This window comes from Canis lupus, chromosome 18 (assembly GCF_003254725.2).
Source record: "Canis lupus dingo isolate Sandy chromosome 18, ASM325472v2, whole genome shotgun sequence".
NCBI classification, from domain to species: Eukaryota; Metazoa; Chordata; class Mammalia; order Carnivora; family Canidae; genus Canis; species Canis lupus.
The window spans coordinates 15,411,378-15,425,566 of record NC_064260.1 but is presented as its reverse complement, the minus strand read 5'-3'; the positions used below and the strand labels follow the sequence as shown (position 1 = coordinate 15,425,566).

Here is a 14,189-nt window from a genome sequence, read left to right as displayed (position 1 = left end):
CTCCAAAGCACCTATAGCTTGTGTAAAACCCATCAGTTGCTTATGTTGCTTTTAATAATATCTGAAGAGAGCATTCCCTTCCATAGGGCTTCTACCAGCGTGTTGCAATCTCAGAGAATCGTTACAGATTAATCATCATTACGACATGATCATATTTCAATTATCCCCTGTGTAGTCTGGGTACATTAAAGCAACTCAGTTCTCTCGCTGAGAGAAGTTCATTAAAGCCATAATGTGCATAAGATATTTCAAAGTGTTTTAAAGTGCATTGGAAAACAACAAGGGGATAAATGCTAGAAACAACAGAGTCTTCCAGAGGTTTCTCTAGCACTCATTCAGAAACCATAATCTTATCTTGTGATGTGGAACGAGGACTATAACTGGATAATGGACCAATTGTTTTATTATCATTTGTGTTTCTAAGTACTCTGTGATGAAGACCCAACAGGCTGTTTCCTTTCAGCCCAATTCTGGCCAGCTAGATGCATTTACCCATCTTCACAATATATAAGGGACCCTCCACCCTGCTGAGCAGTGCCAGAGTGCATGGAAATCATCCAAAGAAAGGAGTCAATTGTATTATTTGTAGTCTACTTGTGTCAATACAGGAATAGTCCCTAATACAGTGCTTCAGAAAAAGGAAAAGCACCTTATCCTCTGAGAATTTGTCCTAAGAATGAAGTTAAAGGAACAAATAGAGGTTTATATGCAAAGATATTTATTCTTGATAACAAAAAAAGGGTGGGGGGGACCCTACCTACAATCTGACAATGGTCAAGCAGTTGAGAATGGGATATTGAGCATATAGTAAAAGGAATGAGAATGGAATGGGATATTCTGTAGCTATTAGAGATTGGTGCTGATGGATAGGGTTCCTTGCTGGCTCAGTAGGTAGAGCATGCGGCTCTTGATCTCGAGGTCATGAGTTTGAGCCCCATGTTGGGTATAGAGATTACTTTAAAGTTTAAAACTCTTTAATAGGAAGAAAAAGAAATAGATGCTGATGACATAGAGTGGAAATGTAGAAAATTGTTTTTAATATTTTTAAAATGTCATCTATGCTGTGCTTCCAACTGTATAAAATAAGTGCACTTTTAGATAAGGAATGGAAAGACATGTGGGAAGAAAACAATATCTCTTTTGCGGCTATTATAGTGTTGATTGTATAATAAATAAATAATACTTGGAAAGAAAAGGAAAACGCTCAAGTGAGACACTTTCTGTGCCAGGCAGAAAAATCTCTGATGCTTGGGATCGTGTCGCTTTCTTCCATGCTCTTGCGTAGCAGCCTGTAGTCTTCACCTAGATGTGGAGAATCCACACGTCTGGGTTACAAGGGCCCCTTGCTGGAAGACTGTGCTGTTTGTTTATGGAACCGGAGCCTCAAACTTTTCAGTTTTCTTTGATAACAAATCTAAAGTGCATTTGAACCATTTGCTGGTGTGGTTTCTCTGTGACAAGTTTGCACAAAAATCTTGCTGACAGAAAATGATGCGTTTTTTTTTTCTTTCTCTTTCTCTTTCTCCTCCCACCGCCCCACCCCACCCCATCCCATCCCTTTCTGCAGTTCTGCTAAGCCAATATTCTCTAGAATGAGCACAAAACAAATCAAATAACAGCTAAACAAATCGAATAAGAGCTTTTGTACATCAACATCAAGAAGGAAGACTCTTGGGAGAAATCAGAGTACAGAAACAGATCTGGACAAGAGTGGAAACATCTGCTTGTCAAAGCACCTTCTAAATCTGAATCGGCAGAGATGGGAGTGATTTTCTGGAAGGAGCTGTGATAATGGATTAAACACCAGCTCATGGGAGACTATCATCGAATAAGATCAGACCACATTCATGAGAAATCACATTCAGGAAATACTTTAAGAATGAGGAATAGAAATGTGCTAGCATTAACATGTAAAATATGTATGTACTGAGGTTTGTAAACTGTCCTTTTTTAATCAAAACAAAAAGCTTTAATCTTTCAACCTTATTTTAAAAAAGGCAGTCGACCCTAAATTATTCCTATCTCAATAGCCAAGAGGCTGATCGATCATCATTTACAGAGGAAGCAGCTTAGGAAATGCCTCTGAGTGTTTTCACAGGAGCCTGATCTTTGATTCCCCATCTCTGCCGTGCGTTTATTTCACTGTGTAATTAGTTACAACCACTCAGTTAAGAGATGTAACACTTCAAACTTTTTACAGAGTCTGTGTTCAGTTTAATCTGTCTGTACAAGTTATTACTGAGAAAGTGTTTTTGACATATACTATAACTCCATCAAGCTGTATATTACAGGAAGTACATCTTTACATCATAGGTTCCCAAGCAACATAGAAATCCCTATCAGGAAAACAGCACCAAGGAACTCTGAAAAATTTAGAAAGCTCATTCTCACCTTGGATGCTCACATGTAATATATAGGCTGCTGTCAAATGAACACCTTTTTCTAATTCTCCCTAGTAAATGCATAGGAATTTAATATCCTTTATAAATAGGCATCGAAAAGCGCTCTTTTTTTTTCTATTTCTTTGCCATACATGTCATCAGAAATCCATATCCATTCTTTCCCTTACTAACAGGTACTCATTTTTGTTTAAAAAAAAAAAAACCATTCCGTTAAACTTATTTCTAAATGATAGTAAGTGGTACTAACAAAATAAATACTAATTTAATAGCCTTAGAAATAAATGAATATATACTTATACAGGTCAAGAAACTTGGTAGGAGTAAGTTGCCTTTTTGTTTATTAATGTTGGTTTCAAGAATACACAGATTTCCTTGAGCTTTTGGAAGTAGTTACAACTGGTCAGTTGTCTTCAGCAATCTTTTGCTCCCAGGCTTCCCCTACCATCACCCTCATCACATATCTCACCAATATGCAACAGCAGAAAAATACCTAATACTGAAGTAGCCAACTTCTTGAGAATGGACACAAGTGAAAATGTACATGCAGGGGGTAGTCAGTGTGAGCCAAACCATGTTCTATACCAGAGCAGAAAACACGGACATGTAGAATGCCTTCATTTTTAGACTCAAAATTAAGATCAAATTAGCATATATTAGCATACTGGAACACCAGATGGAGGGTAAGACAAGAAGTGATACAGATCGGAGTTGATTTCTTGTTCCCTGTCTCTATTAAGACAACACTCTCATTTTTGCCAGATGTTTCTGGTACTAAAGCTATCTTTTCACCATAAACAAGATTATGTTTTAAATGGCTAGGAGTATGATAGGTATGCTCAAATGAGTGAACCCCAAATCACAAACATATGGGTTTTCTAAAGAACCAAATTAAGGAAATACTTATTATCTCTAAAGCATTAGCCATTCTGGGAGTTACCTGTTGCATTAAATATTAGCTCTCCCACTGCATTCTAAACACCCCCTAACTAAATTTAATTACACACAACTTTTCAACAATTCATCTTTTATTTAAAGGGAGGTACCTCTCTATCTACAATAAAATTAGAAGGTGTTGGTTTTCTCTAATCCATGTAAATTACAGATTCCATTGGAAGTCCTACATCACTGATAGTGGTGTTTGCAAAAATGAAAAAGTGCTTCCTATCCACACGCAAATGTTTTGTAAAATTTCTTTCCATAAAACCTAAGTGTAATTTAGCGTACCACAGTGCTCTGAGGATGGATCATTGATGATGTGCCATTTGTACATAGGTAATACACATGTAAATCACTAAGTGTTAAGAAGTATGTTTTTATCTTTTTAAAAAAAAAAAAAAGAAGTGACTCCCTTTCTCATTCTGTTCTGTTGTATTGCGTCCAAAAAGTTGTGTGTAATTTTTTTAAGGTCCAGGAAATGTAAAGAAATTTGTTGGAATATCTGAATTTCTGTAAAAAATAAAAATAAAAATAAGATTTTGTTACTTAAAAAGATGGCTTGATGATGTGTGGCTCACATTCGGTGCTTTCAGTGTCTTCGTCCAGTGAGCCAGTGACAGTGACCAAAATGGCTATCTTCAGAAAAATCTCCTTTCTAGGGGTGGGGGGCTCAGTCAGTTAAATGTCTGACTCTTGATTTTGGCTCAGGTTGTGATCTCGGGGATCAAGAGATCCAGCCCTGCATTGGGCTCCTATCAGAGTGTAGAAGCTGCTTAAGATTCTCTCTCTCTGCCCCCTCCTGTCACCCCCACTTGTGTGCATGCTCTCTTTCTCTCTGACAACAAAAAAAAATTAAAAAGAAGAAAAATCTCCTTCTTTTTAAGATTTTATTTATTTATTCATGAGAGACACAGAGAGAGAGGCAGAGATGCAGGCAGAGGGAGAAGCAAGCTCCATGCAGGGAGCCTAATGTGGGACTTGATCCCAGGACCCCAGGATCACTGGGCCAAAGGCAGACACTCAACCCAAAAGATGGCATTTAAAGTGAAATCTGGGGGTGTCTGAGTGGCACAGTCAGTTGAGTGTCCAACTCCTGATTTGGGCTCAGGTCACCATCTCAGGGTCATGGAATGGAACCCCATGCCAGGCTCCTCACTGGATGTGGGTCCGCTTGGGATTCTCTCCCTCTTCCTCTGCCCCTCCCCCAGCTCTCTGAATAAATAAATAATAAATACATAAATACATAAATACATAAATAAAATCTTTTTAAAACATAAAAAAAAAGTGAGCTCTGAATAAGAAGGAGCCAACTCTGTGAAGAAAGGGGGAACATCACCTGCCCCGGGGGAGGCGCAAGTGTCAAGGCTCAAGGCAAGAAGGCCCCTGCACTGGCTTGAGGAGGGCAAGCCACAGAAGCCAGTGGCCTGATTGGGGCTGGGAATGAGGTGGGCCAGGAGGTACCATTTGTGAGACAAAGCCATGGGGGGGAGGGTCTTAACGGGGACTGATGCCAGCTCTTTTATAATTTTAAAGATGAATCTTGGCTTCTGGGTCTAGCAGAATAAACTAGATACTTTAAAAAGCCTTCCTTACAGACTGCTCCCAGATCTTGGATAAATTACAATGAGCTTATTTTTAATACACAACTTAGCTTGCAAGAAAGTAAGAGAAATCCCAAGGGCCTTAAAAAAGAAGAGGAAACTGAAAACTAAGCAAGAAGTGTAAGCAAATGCAGAAACTGGGATTGCCCAAAGGCAAATGCATACATCAGAGCAGGGAGCAGGAGGCTGAGCCTGGGGCCACTGCGAGGGGCTGAGCTAGATTTGAAAGCCCCACCCAAGAATAGGCCCCTTGAAAAAGGCCACAACTTCCAGACAAATATAGCACAGGAAAAATGTTCAAGGTAGCAAACAAAAGAAGCCTTGTCAAGAATTGTCTCCACATTAGCTCTAGATAGAATTGGTGGCAGAAGGAAGGGAGAAAGGAAATCCATGGATATGCCCTCCTTCCCCTCAAATCTTGGGATTCAATCTTACACTCTCCATACAAAGATACTTCAAACCAAGAAATTAAAGTTTGCCAGAGCCCTGGCAGCTGGCAGATCCAAATATACATCTTTTCTGAAAGAAACCGTCTTTATAACACAGATCTCACCAATTCAGTCAACAAGGTATATTTTCGCAATTTTTAAATTACTAAACATACAAATAAGGCACAAGAGAGAATCAGCGAAATCATGAACGACAAATTTATTGCCCCATTGAGTTTAGATTTGCAATTACCTGGCACAGGATGTAAAATAATCATGTTCTATATGTAAGAAATAAAGATGGTGGGCAGCCCCGGTGGCTCAGCGGTTTAGCGCCTGCCTTAGGCCCAGGGTGTGATCCTGGAGACCAGGGATTGAGTCCTGCGTCGGGCTCCTTGCATGGAGCCCGCTTCTCCCTCTGCCTGTGTCTCTGCCTCTCTCTCTCTCTCTCTCTCTCTTATTCATGAATGAATAAATAAAATCTTTTAAAAAAAAAGAAAGAAAGATGGTATCTAAAATATGAACAATATAAAGAAGCCAGTAGATATAACTGGTTGGACTTGAAGAAAAACAAAACAATTTAAGAGTTGAAAAGTATAATCATGGAAATTTAAAATATGATGTGTCAAATATAAATTAGGTATAACTAAAGAGAGAAGTTGTCAACTAGAAGACAGAGCTAAAGAAATTACCCAGAGTGAAATACAGAAAGCCAAGAGATTGGAATATGGAAATCAGTTCAGCAACAGAAAAGATATATATGTCTAATCAGAGTTCCAGTAGGAGAAACAGAATAAGGGAAAGACAATATTTGAATAGAAATTGGCTGGGGACACCTGGGTGGCTGAGTGGCTGAGCATCTGCCTTCAGCCCAGGGAGTGATCCTGGGGTCCCAGGATCCAGTCCCGCATCGGGCTCCCTGCATGGAGCCTGCTCCTCCCTCTGCTTGTGTCTCTGCCTCTCTCTGTGTGTGTCTCTCATGAATAAATAAATAACATCTTAAAAAAAAAAAAAAAAACTAAATTCAAGGGGCACCTGGGTAGCTCAGTGGTTGAGCATCTACTTTGGCTCAGGTCGTGATCCCGGGGGTCCTGGGGTCAAGTTCCACATTAGGCTCCCTGCATGGAGCCTGCTTCTCCCTCTGCCTGTCTCTGCCTCTCTCTGTGTCTCTCATGAATAAATAAATAAAATATTTTTTAAAAAGTAAATTCAAACATGACAGTAAAGTGTAGACAGAAGAAAGGAAGTACCATGAAAGTAACCAAAGAGAGGAATATCTGGGTGGCTCAGTGGTTGAGCATCTATCTACCTTTGGCTCAGGGTGTGATCCTGGGGTCAAGTCCCACATCGGGCTCCCTGCAAGGAGCCTGCCTCTCCCTCTGTCTGTGTCTCTGCGTCTCTCTCTGTATCCCTCATGAATAAATAAATAAAATCTTTAAAAAAAAAAAAAAAGTAACCAAAGAGAAATGGCATATTGCCTACAAAGGAATATCTAAACTGATAATAAATACCAGAGACATTAGCATATATATCCAAAATGCCAAAGTAAAATAACTCTCAGTCTAAAATTGAGTTTCAGCAAAAAATTTTTTCCACAACTAAAAGTGAAATACAATCATTTCGAGGGGAACAAAGTTAAGGGGATTACCAGCAATAAAGCTACACAGAAGGAATTTCTGAAAACGAACCAAGTAAGATTCAAGATGCAAAAAAGAATTTGGTACATATGTGGGCATATCTAAACAAACATTGTACAAAATAATAATAAAACATCTAATTTACAGAACTGAAAAAAAAATAAAAAGACAGCTAACATACTGGATAACAATACCATGTCAATTGAAATGAGATCAGAGCTTAAGGAATTTATGATAATTGGAAAGAGGGTTAAGATATAGATTAATAATAATAACTAACCATTGATTATTTATAGTGTGCGGGGGATATGTAACAATTCATTTACTCCTCATAACAACCCTGTAAGTTAGATACTATTGTTATCCTCAGTTCACAGATGAAGAGACTGTGGTACAGAGGGATTAAATAATTTACCACAGGTGACACAGCTAGTAAGCAAAGAGCTGGGTTTGAACCCAGATAACATGATTCTAAAATCAGTTCATTACCCTCTATGCTACTTTAAAATGTTAAATATAAAGGATAAATTTTAAAGTGAACAAGGGAAGATACAGATTCAAAACAATGAGGGGAAGTGGAATAAGAAAACCTAAAGGAGGTGATGGCCACATTGTTGTCTGGTAGAGGCAGGGACTTGGTGGCTGCAGTTTATCCACCCATCCCTTGGGACTGGATGAAATGCATTTCTGGTGGAGGCTGCGGAGCTGAGCCACAGCCATGACCAACACAGTGGTAGCAGCTGGACTGACCATTGCTGCTGCAGGATTTGCAGGCCATTATGTTTAAGCAAACTATGAAACATATGGAGCTGGAATTAAAACAAGTTCTTCAAAGTCTACCAAAATCTGCCAAAATCTGCCATCAGTGGTAGCTACTATATAGGTGGGTTTGAATCCAAAATGACCAAACAAGAAGCAACATTAATACTAGGCATAAGCCCTACCAACAATAAAGAAAAAATAAGGGATGCTCATCGATGAGTTATGCTTTGAAATCACCCAGACAGGAGAGGATCTCCTTATATAGCAGCCAAAATCAATAAAGCTAAAGAGTTTCTAGAAGGTCAAGCTAAAAAATGAAGTAACTGCGATGAATTTTAAGTTCTTATTAGTTCATGCATACAAGTGCCAGCTTTTTATAATAAAATGCCTCAAAGCTACAAAAAGAAAAGTGTAGGAAGAGGAGAAGGAATAAAAAGCACAATGTAAAATAGAAGAAAGAAAACCAAAGCAGACAACAAAATAAATATAAGTAAATTAAATTTGTCAGTTAAAAGAGATTGTGAGAGGCTCCCGGGTGGCTCAGTGGTTGAGCATCTGCCTTTGGCTCAGGTCGTGATCCTGGGGTCCTGGGATCGAGTCCCACATCGGGCCCCCGGCATGGAGCCTGCTTTTCCCTCTGCCTGTGTCTCTGCCTCTCTCATTGTGTCTCTCATGAATAAATAAATAAAATCTTAAAAAAAAAAAAGAGAGAGAGATTGTGAGATTGGACTTTTGAAAACCCATCAGTATGCTGCTTATACATATGGGGCACCTGGGTGGCTCAGCTGATTAAGCAGCTGACTCTTGATTTTGGCTCAGGTCAAGATCTCAGGGTCCTGGGATCCAGCCCAGAGTCAGGCTCTGTGCTCAGTGGGGAGTCTGCTGGGGATCCTCTCTCTCTCCCTCTTCCTCTGCCCCTCCCCACCAACACACACACTCTCAATATATAATGAATAAACAAATATTTTTTTATATAATTTTTTAAAGATTTATTTATTTATTCATTCAGAGAGAGAGAGAGAGGCAGGCAGAGACACAGGCAGAGGGAGAAGCAGGCCCCATGCAGGGAGCCCGATGCGGGACTCGATCCTGGGTCTCCAGAATCACACCCTGGGCTGCAGGCAGCGCTAAACCGCTGCGCCACTGGGGCTGCCCAACAAATATTTTTTTTAAATGAGAGATACAAAACATGGACACTGAAAAACTGAAAAGAATAGAAAAATATATAATAGGCAAATACTAACCAAAAGAAAGCTATTTTAATAGCAGACCAAAAAGCAAAGAATTTTCAACAATCAAAACACAATAATGAAAATTCCAACTCATGCACAGAATATTAAAATTCTAAACTTGTATGCATTTAATAAGATGGCTTCAAAATATGCATAGCAAAAGTGGAAGAATTACAAGGAGAAATAGATAAATCCACTATCATAATGGAAGACTTTAACAAATTTTTCACAAACTATTAATAGATTAAAAAGACAGGGACTCCTGGGTGGCTCAGCGGTAGGGCATCTGCCTTCAGCTCAGGGTGTGATCCTGGGATCCTCCATCGGGCTCCCTGCATGGAGCCTGCTTCTCCCTCTGCCTATGTCTCTGCCTCTCTATCTGTGTCTCTCATGAATAAATAAATAATCATTTTTTAAAAAGAGACAAAAATATTTAGTAAGCATAGGAAAGATTTGAATAATTCAATTATAAGCCTAATTTAATGGCATGTAAAAGGCCATTCTGGTACCCGAAAAATAATAAAACTGCTACATATCAAATCTTGTTTTAATATTGCTCCTATTCTAGTAAAGTCTACGTACCTTATGTGTTATACCTTAATTTTTTTAAGATTTTATTCATTTATTCATGAGAGACAGAGAGAGAGAGAGAAAGAGAATCAGAGACACAGGCGGAGGGAGAAGCAGGCTCCCTGTGGGGATCCCAATGTGGGGCTTGATCCCGGGACCCCGGGGTCACCACCTGAGCCGGAGGCAGACGCTTAACCGCTGAGCCAGTCAGGGGCCCCTACACTTCAATTTTTTTTTTCACTTCAATTTTTTTTAAATGTTAGTCACCCACAAAGACAACAACTATCAAATTTTCAGTGAACTGATTATTTAAATCTAGCACATAATTATCCAGAGAGTAGAAAGAAACAATGCTCCCACAACACAGTTTAAAAAGGGAAAACTGGGATGCCAGGGCGGCTCAGTGGTTGAGCGTCTGCCTTTGGCTCAGGTGGATCCTGGAGTCCTGGGATCAAGTTCCATATCGGGCTCCCCACATGGAGGCTGCTTCTCCCTCTGCCTGTGTCCCTGCCTTTATCTGTGTGTCTCTCATGAATAAATAAAATCTTTTAAAAAAAGAAAAAGGAAAACTATAGGCCAACCTGTGTCCTAATACAAACATCACATTAAGAGGCTAACAGGTAAAAGCCATATGATTACCTGACAAATGCAAAAAAAATCATTTGATAAAACTTAATATCATCTATAATAGTAAGAATTTTTACAAAACTAGAAATAAAGACAATTTCCTAAGAAACAATTTCTACCAAACAATACTTTTACCTATAATTGTGACATGTTAAAAGTAGTCCTTTGGGGTGACTGGGTGACAGGAAATGAGGAGGGCATTTGATAGGATGAGCACTGGGTGTTATACTATATGTTGGCAAATTGAATTTAAATTTTAAAAATGTAAAAATAAATAAATAAATAATAAATAGTAGTCCCGTTAAAATAAAGGACAAGACAAATAAGCCCACCATCAGCATGTTCATTAACATTATATTAATAAAGCCAACACATAAAATAAGAAAAAGAAATAAGAGGTATAAGAATTTGAAGAAAAAAACAAAGCTGTTACCATTTTATGATCGTAATTGCCCTCATATTAAACCAATAAGAACAGATACTACTCTTGATCTTAGTCAAAGGCCAAAAAGTGATATATAGTTGCCCTCATAAAAACCAAACAAACCAAAAATACAGGTGGAAATTTTTAGAATCTATAAGAAATTAACAAGATGTTTAGATTTAAGATCAATGTATTAAAGTTGCATTTGTCTATCACGGCAACAAGCAGCTAGAAACAATTTCTTTTTTTTAACACAATTTCAAAAAATATTTTTAATGATAGCAACAAAAATCATGATACTCAGGAATACATCCAGCAAAATATGTATGGCACCTTAATGGAGAACATTAGAAAACCTCATTGAAATACTTTAAAGATCTTTAAAACTGTAGAAATATACTATATTCCCTAATAGAAAAATTTAATATCATTAAGATCTGATTCTCCTCAAATTGTACAATCAATGAAATGCCCACCAAAATTTCATTAGAGCTTTCTGAGGAACTTGACTAGCTAATTCTAAACTTTTGTGGAAACACAGGGTACCTGGCTAGCTCAGTCAGTAGAGCATGAGACTTGTGATCTCAGGTTAGTGGGTTCAAGCCCCACACTGAGCATGGAGCCTACTTAAAAGATAATAATGGGATCCCTGGGTGGTGCAGCGGTTTGGCGCCTACTTTTGGCCCAGGGCGCAATCCTGGAGACCCGGGATCGAATCCCACGTTGGGCTCCCGCAGCATGGAGCCTGCTTCTCCCTCTGCCTATGTCTCTCTCTCTCTCTCTCTCTCTCTCTCTCTCTCTCTCTCTCTGTGACTATCATAAATAAATAAAAAATTTAAAAAAAGATAATAATAATGAAAAATATAGATCTATAAAATTTTTGTGGAGGCACAGATGCGAAGAATAGCCATGATGCTCCTAAAAAAGAGCAAAATGGGAAGACTTACTCAATCAGATATTGATTTATTATAAGACTATAAGGGGATCCCTGGGTGGCTCAGTGGTTTAGCACCTGCCTTGGGCCCAGGGCACGATCCTGGAGACCCAGGATCAAGCCCCATATCAGGCCTCCCTGCATGGAGCCTGCTTCTTCCTCTGCCTGTGTCTCTGCCTCTCTCTCTGTGTTTCTCATGAATAAATAAATAAGATCTTTAATAAATAAATAAATATAATAATTGAGGGGTGGCTGGGTGGGTCAGTCACCTTTGGCTTGGGTCATGATCCTGGGGTCGTGGGATGGAGTCCAGAGCTGGGCTCCCTGCTCAGTGGGGAGCCTGCTTCTCCCTCTCCCTCTGCCCCTCACCCCTCTCACACGTTCTCTCTCTCCCCCAAATAAATAAATAAATAAATAAATAAATAAATAAATAATCTTTTTAAATAGACTATAATAATTGATATAAACAAACCAGTGAGGCAAAATAGAAAGCCTAGAAGTATATAAGTGCATTTTTTTTTGAAAACTGAAATAAGAAGAAATGGCATGATAGATCAGTACGAAAAAGTCAGTAAATGGTGCTGGAACATTTGCTTGTTGTTGGGAGATAATTCTAATGAGACTGGTGTTTCTGCATATCTTGTGAGCAGAAACACTAACTGCCTTTATTCCAGGCTGTCTTTTCAAGACTCTGTATAGCAAACAGTTTGGGAAGATAGAGAGAGGATCTCCCTCTAGAGCAAAGAGTAGATTTCTGTATTGTTCAGTAATAAAGGTAACATCTCCCTCTAGGCTAGTCTGGCTCATTGCCCATTATAAAAGATTCAGGTTCCCTAAGGCTCAGGGTTCCTCTTCTGTAACACAACCCATTACAAGTATCACCCGGTCCTCTTCTCATGGCCCTTGTCTCATGTGTTCCGTCTGCATCCACAGATTGTGGCAGGCCAGCTTCTTAGTTTGCCAGTAGGGTTAAGATCACGGTGCTGGGACCCCTGAGTGGCTCAGCCGTTGAGCATCTGCCTTCAGCTCAGGGTGTGATCCCAAGTCCGGGATCAAGTCCTCATCAGGCTCCCTCTGTCTGTGTCTCTGCATCTGTGTGTGTGTCTCTCATGAATAAATAAATAAAATCTAAAAAAAAAAAAAAAGATAGCAAAAGCAAGGAGACAGGAGGAAGACTCTTTCTGTTGTTGGGATGAGGAAACGTGCTGGCTGAAACCAGAACAGAGTTGGTGTTGCAGGCTGGATTTCCTGGGAAGCCAACTGGGGAAGATCAGGGTGAAAGTTTATTACACAGGCTCTCAGGCTCAGACTTGGGCAGAGAAGCAGCCGGGTAGGCAGGAGAAGGTGGGCTGGGATGATGGAAGCCTCCCCACGCAGGCCTCCCCTGACCCACAGGGAGCATAGATCTTGGATGGCATTTCAGGGTTGTCCTGCATCACATGACAGGGATGGGCTCCCATCATCAGTCCCTTTATGTGGGTTGCTTGCCCCCAGGAAGGGGGTCTGAGCATGGGTGTGGTGACTCTCTTCCACTGAGGACAGCTTCCAGAGAGGGCAGAGAGGCCTGTGAGGGGGCAGCTCAGCCAGTCACTGTGGGAATAAAGCCTGGGTCTCAAGAGGGCCCTGGGGGGGGCACCTTGGGGCCTCTACCACAGACAGGTGTTTTAGACACTTGTTGGTGGTTTGGATGTGGAAGATGAAGAAAGGGAGCTACTGATTTCTTACTCTGAAAGTGATGTTGGTTCCTAAGATAGGAGGAAGAGGCAGAGGAGGAAGAGGTTAGAGAGATGGCAATCCAAAATTATTATGAGAAGAGTGTTGAGGGGGGTAGAGGTGACAATGAGGCTGACATAACAGCAATGATAGCCAACATCTGGACAACACCACGTAGCCTATAGGTACTTTCATGTCCATTCACGTCATTTGCCCCCACAACACCCTGGAAGGTATTTTCATGCTCATCTAACAAATGAGTGCTCTGAGGCTCAGAGAGGCCAGATAATGTGCCCCTAAGATCACAGAGGACTAGGGCACCTGGCTGGCTCAGTCAGAGGAGCGTAAGACTTGACCTTGGGGTCATGAGTTCAAGCCCCACTTTGGGTGCAGAGATTGCTTTAAATAATTAAAAAAAAAAAAAAAAAGATCACCGAGGATGGGCTTGACCACAGATGTCCTCACTCCTTATTTTGATAAAGGCTTTCAAAAAAAAAAAAAAAAAAAAAGGCTTTCAGATACGCTTTGGCTTTTACTGGTCTGTGGGCAGGAGTCAGCCTGCGGTTTGTCTTTCAAAAGTTATGTCCTGAAACTTGAGTTTCTTGGAGGGATTGGCTGGATTTCATTTCTTCCATGCTGGTTCTCTGCGACCCTTCTAGAGGGTAACTTGCATACGATCGCTACAAAGAAATAACGCATTGCTGAGTCAGTTTTTCATTTTTGAGAGCATTTCGCATCCAGGCACAAATGTACTGCCGTCTCTGAAATAAAACATTCATTCTCTCTCCAGGGTAGGAGACCAGTTAGATCATTAAACTCCGCCCTGAGAGGTGCCTGGGTGGCTCACTCTGTTAAGTGTCCACTCTTGGTTTCAGCTCATCATGATCTCAAGGTCCTGAGATTGAGCTTTAAGTCGGCTCTGG

At 40.2% G+C, this 14,189-nt stretch overlaps 1 protein-coding gene and 2 pseudogenes across 3 annotated transcripts in view; 2 read left to right on the top strand and 1 right to left on the bottom strand.

Moving 5' to 3' along the window:
• LHFPL3 (LHFPL tetraspan subfamily member 3) overlaps nucleotides 1-3,891 on the top strand; it is a 563,045-nt gene extending 559,154 nt beyond the window's left edge. For all 3 annotated transcript variants that reach the window (XM_025449378.3, XM_025449377.3, XM_025449376.3), the window contains one exon: nucleotides 1,568-3,891. Coding sequence is in view for 1 of the 3 variants with exons in the window: in XM_025449376.3 (XP_025305161.1) it covers nucleotides 1,568-1,596 (29 nt within the window). In the remaining 2 variants the exon portion in view is untranslated. The remainder of the gene's footprint in view (nucleotides 1-1,567) is intronic.
• A 3,831-nt stretch (nucleotides 3,892-7,722) lies between these two features.
• LOC112661348 (mitochondrial import inner membrane translocase subunit TIM14-like) lies at nucleotides 7,723-8,084 on the top strand (annotated as a pseudogene).
• A 2,504-nt stretch (nucleotides 8,085-10,588) lies between these two features.
• LOC112661537 (U2 spliceosomal RNA) lies at nucleotides 10,589-10,711 on the bottom strand (annotated as a pseudogene).
• Between the last annotated feature and the right edge of the window lie 3,478 nt (nucleotides 10,712-14,189).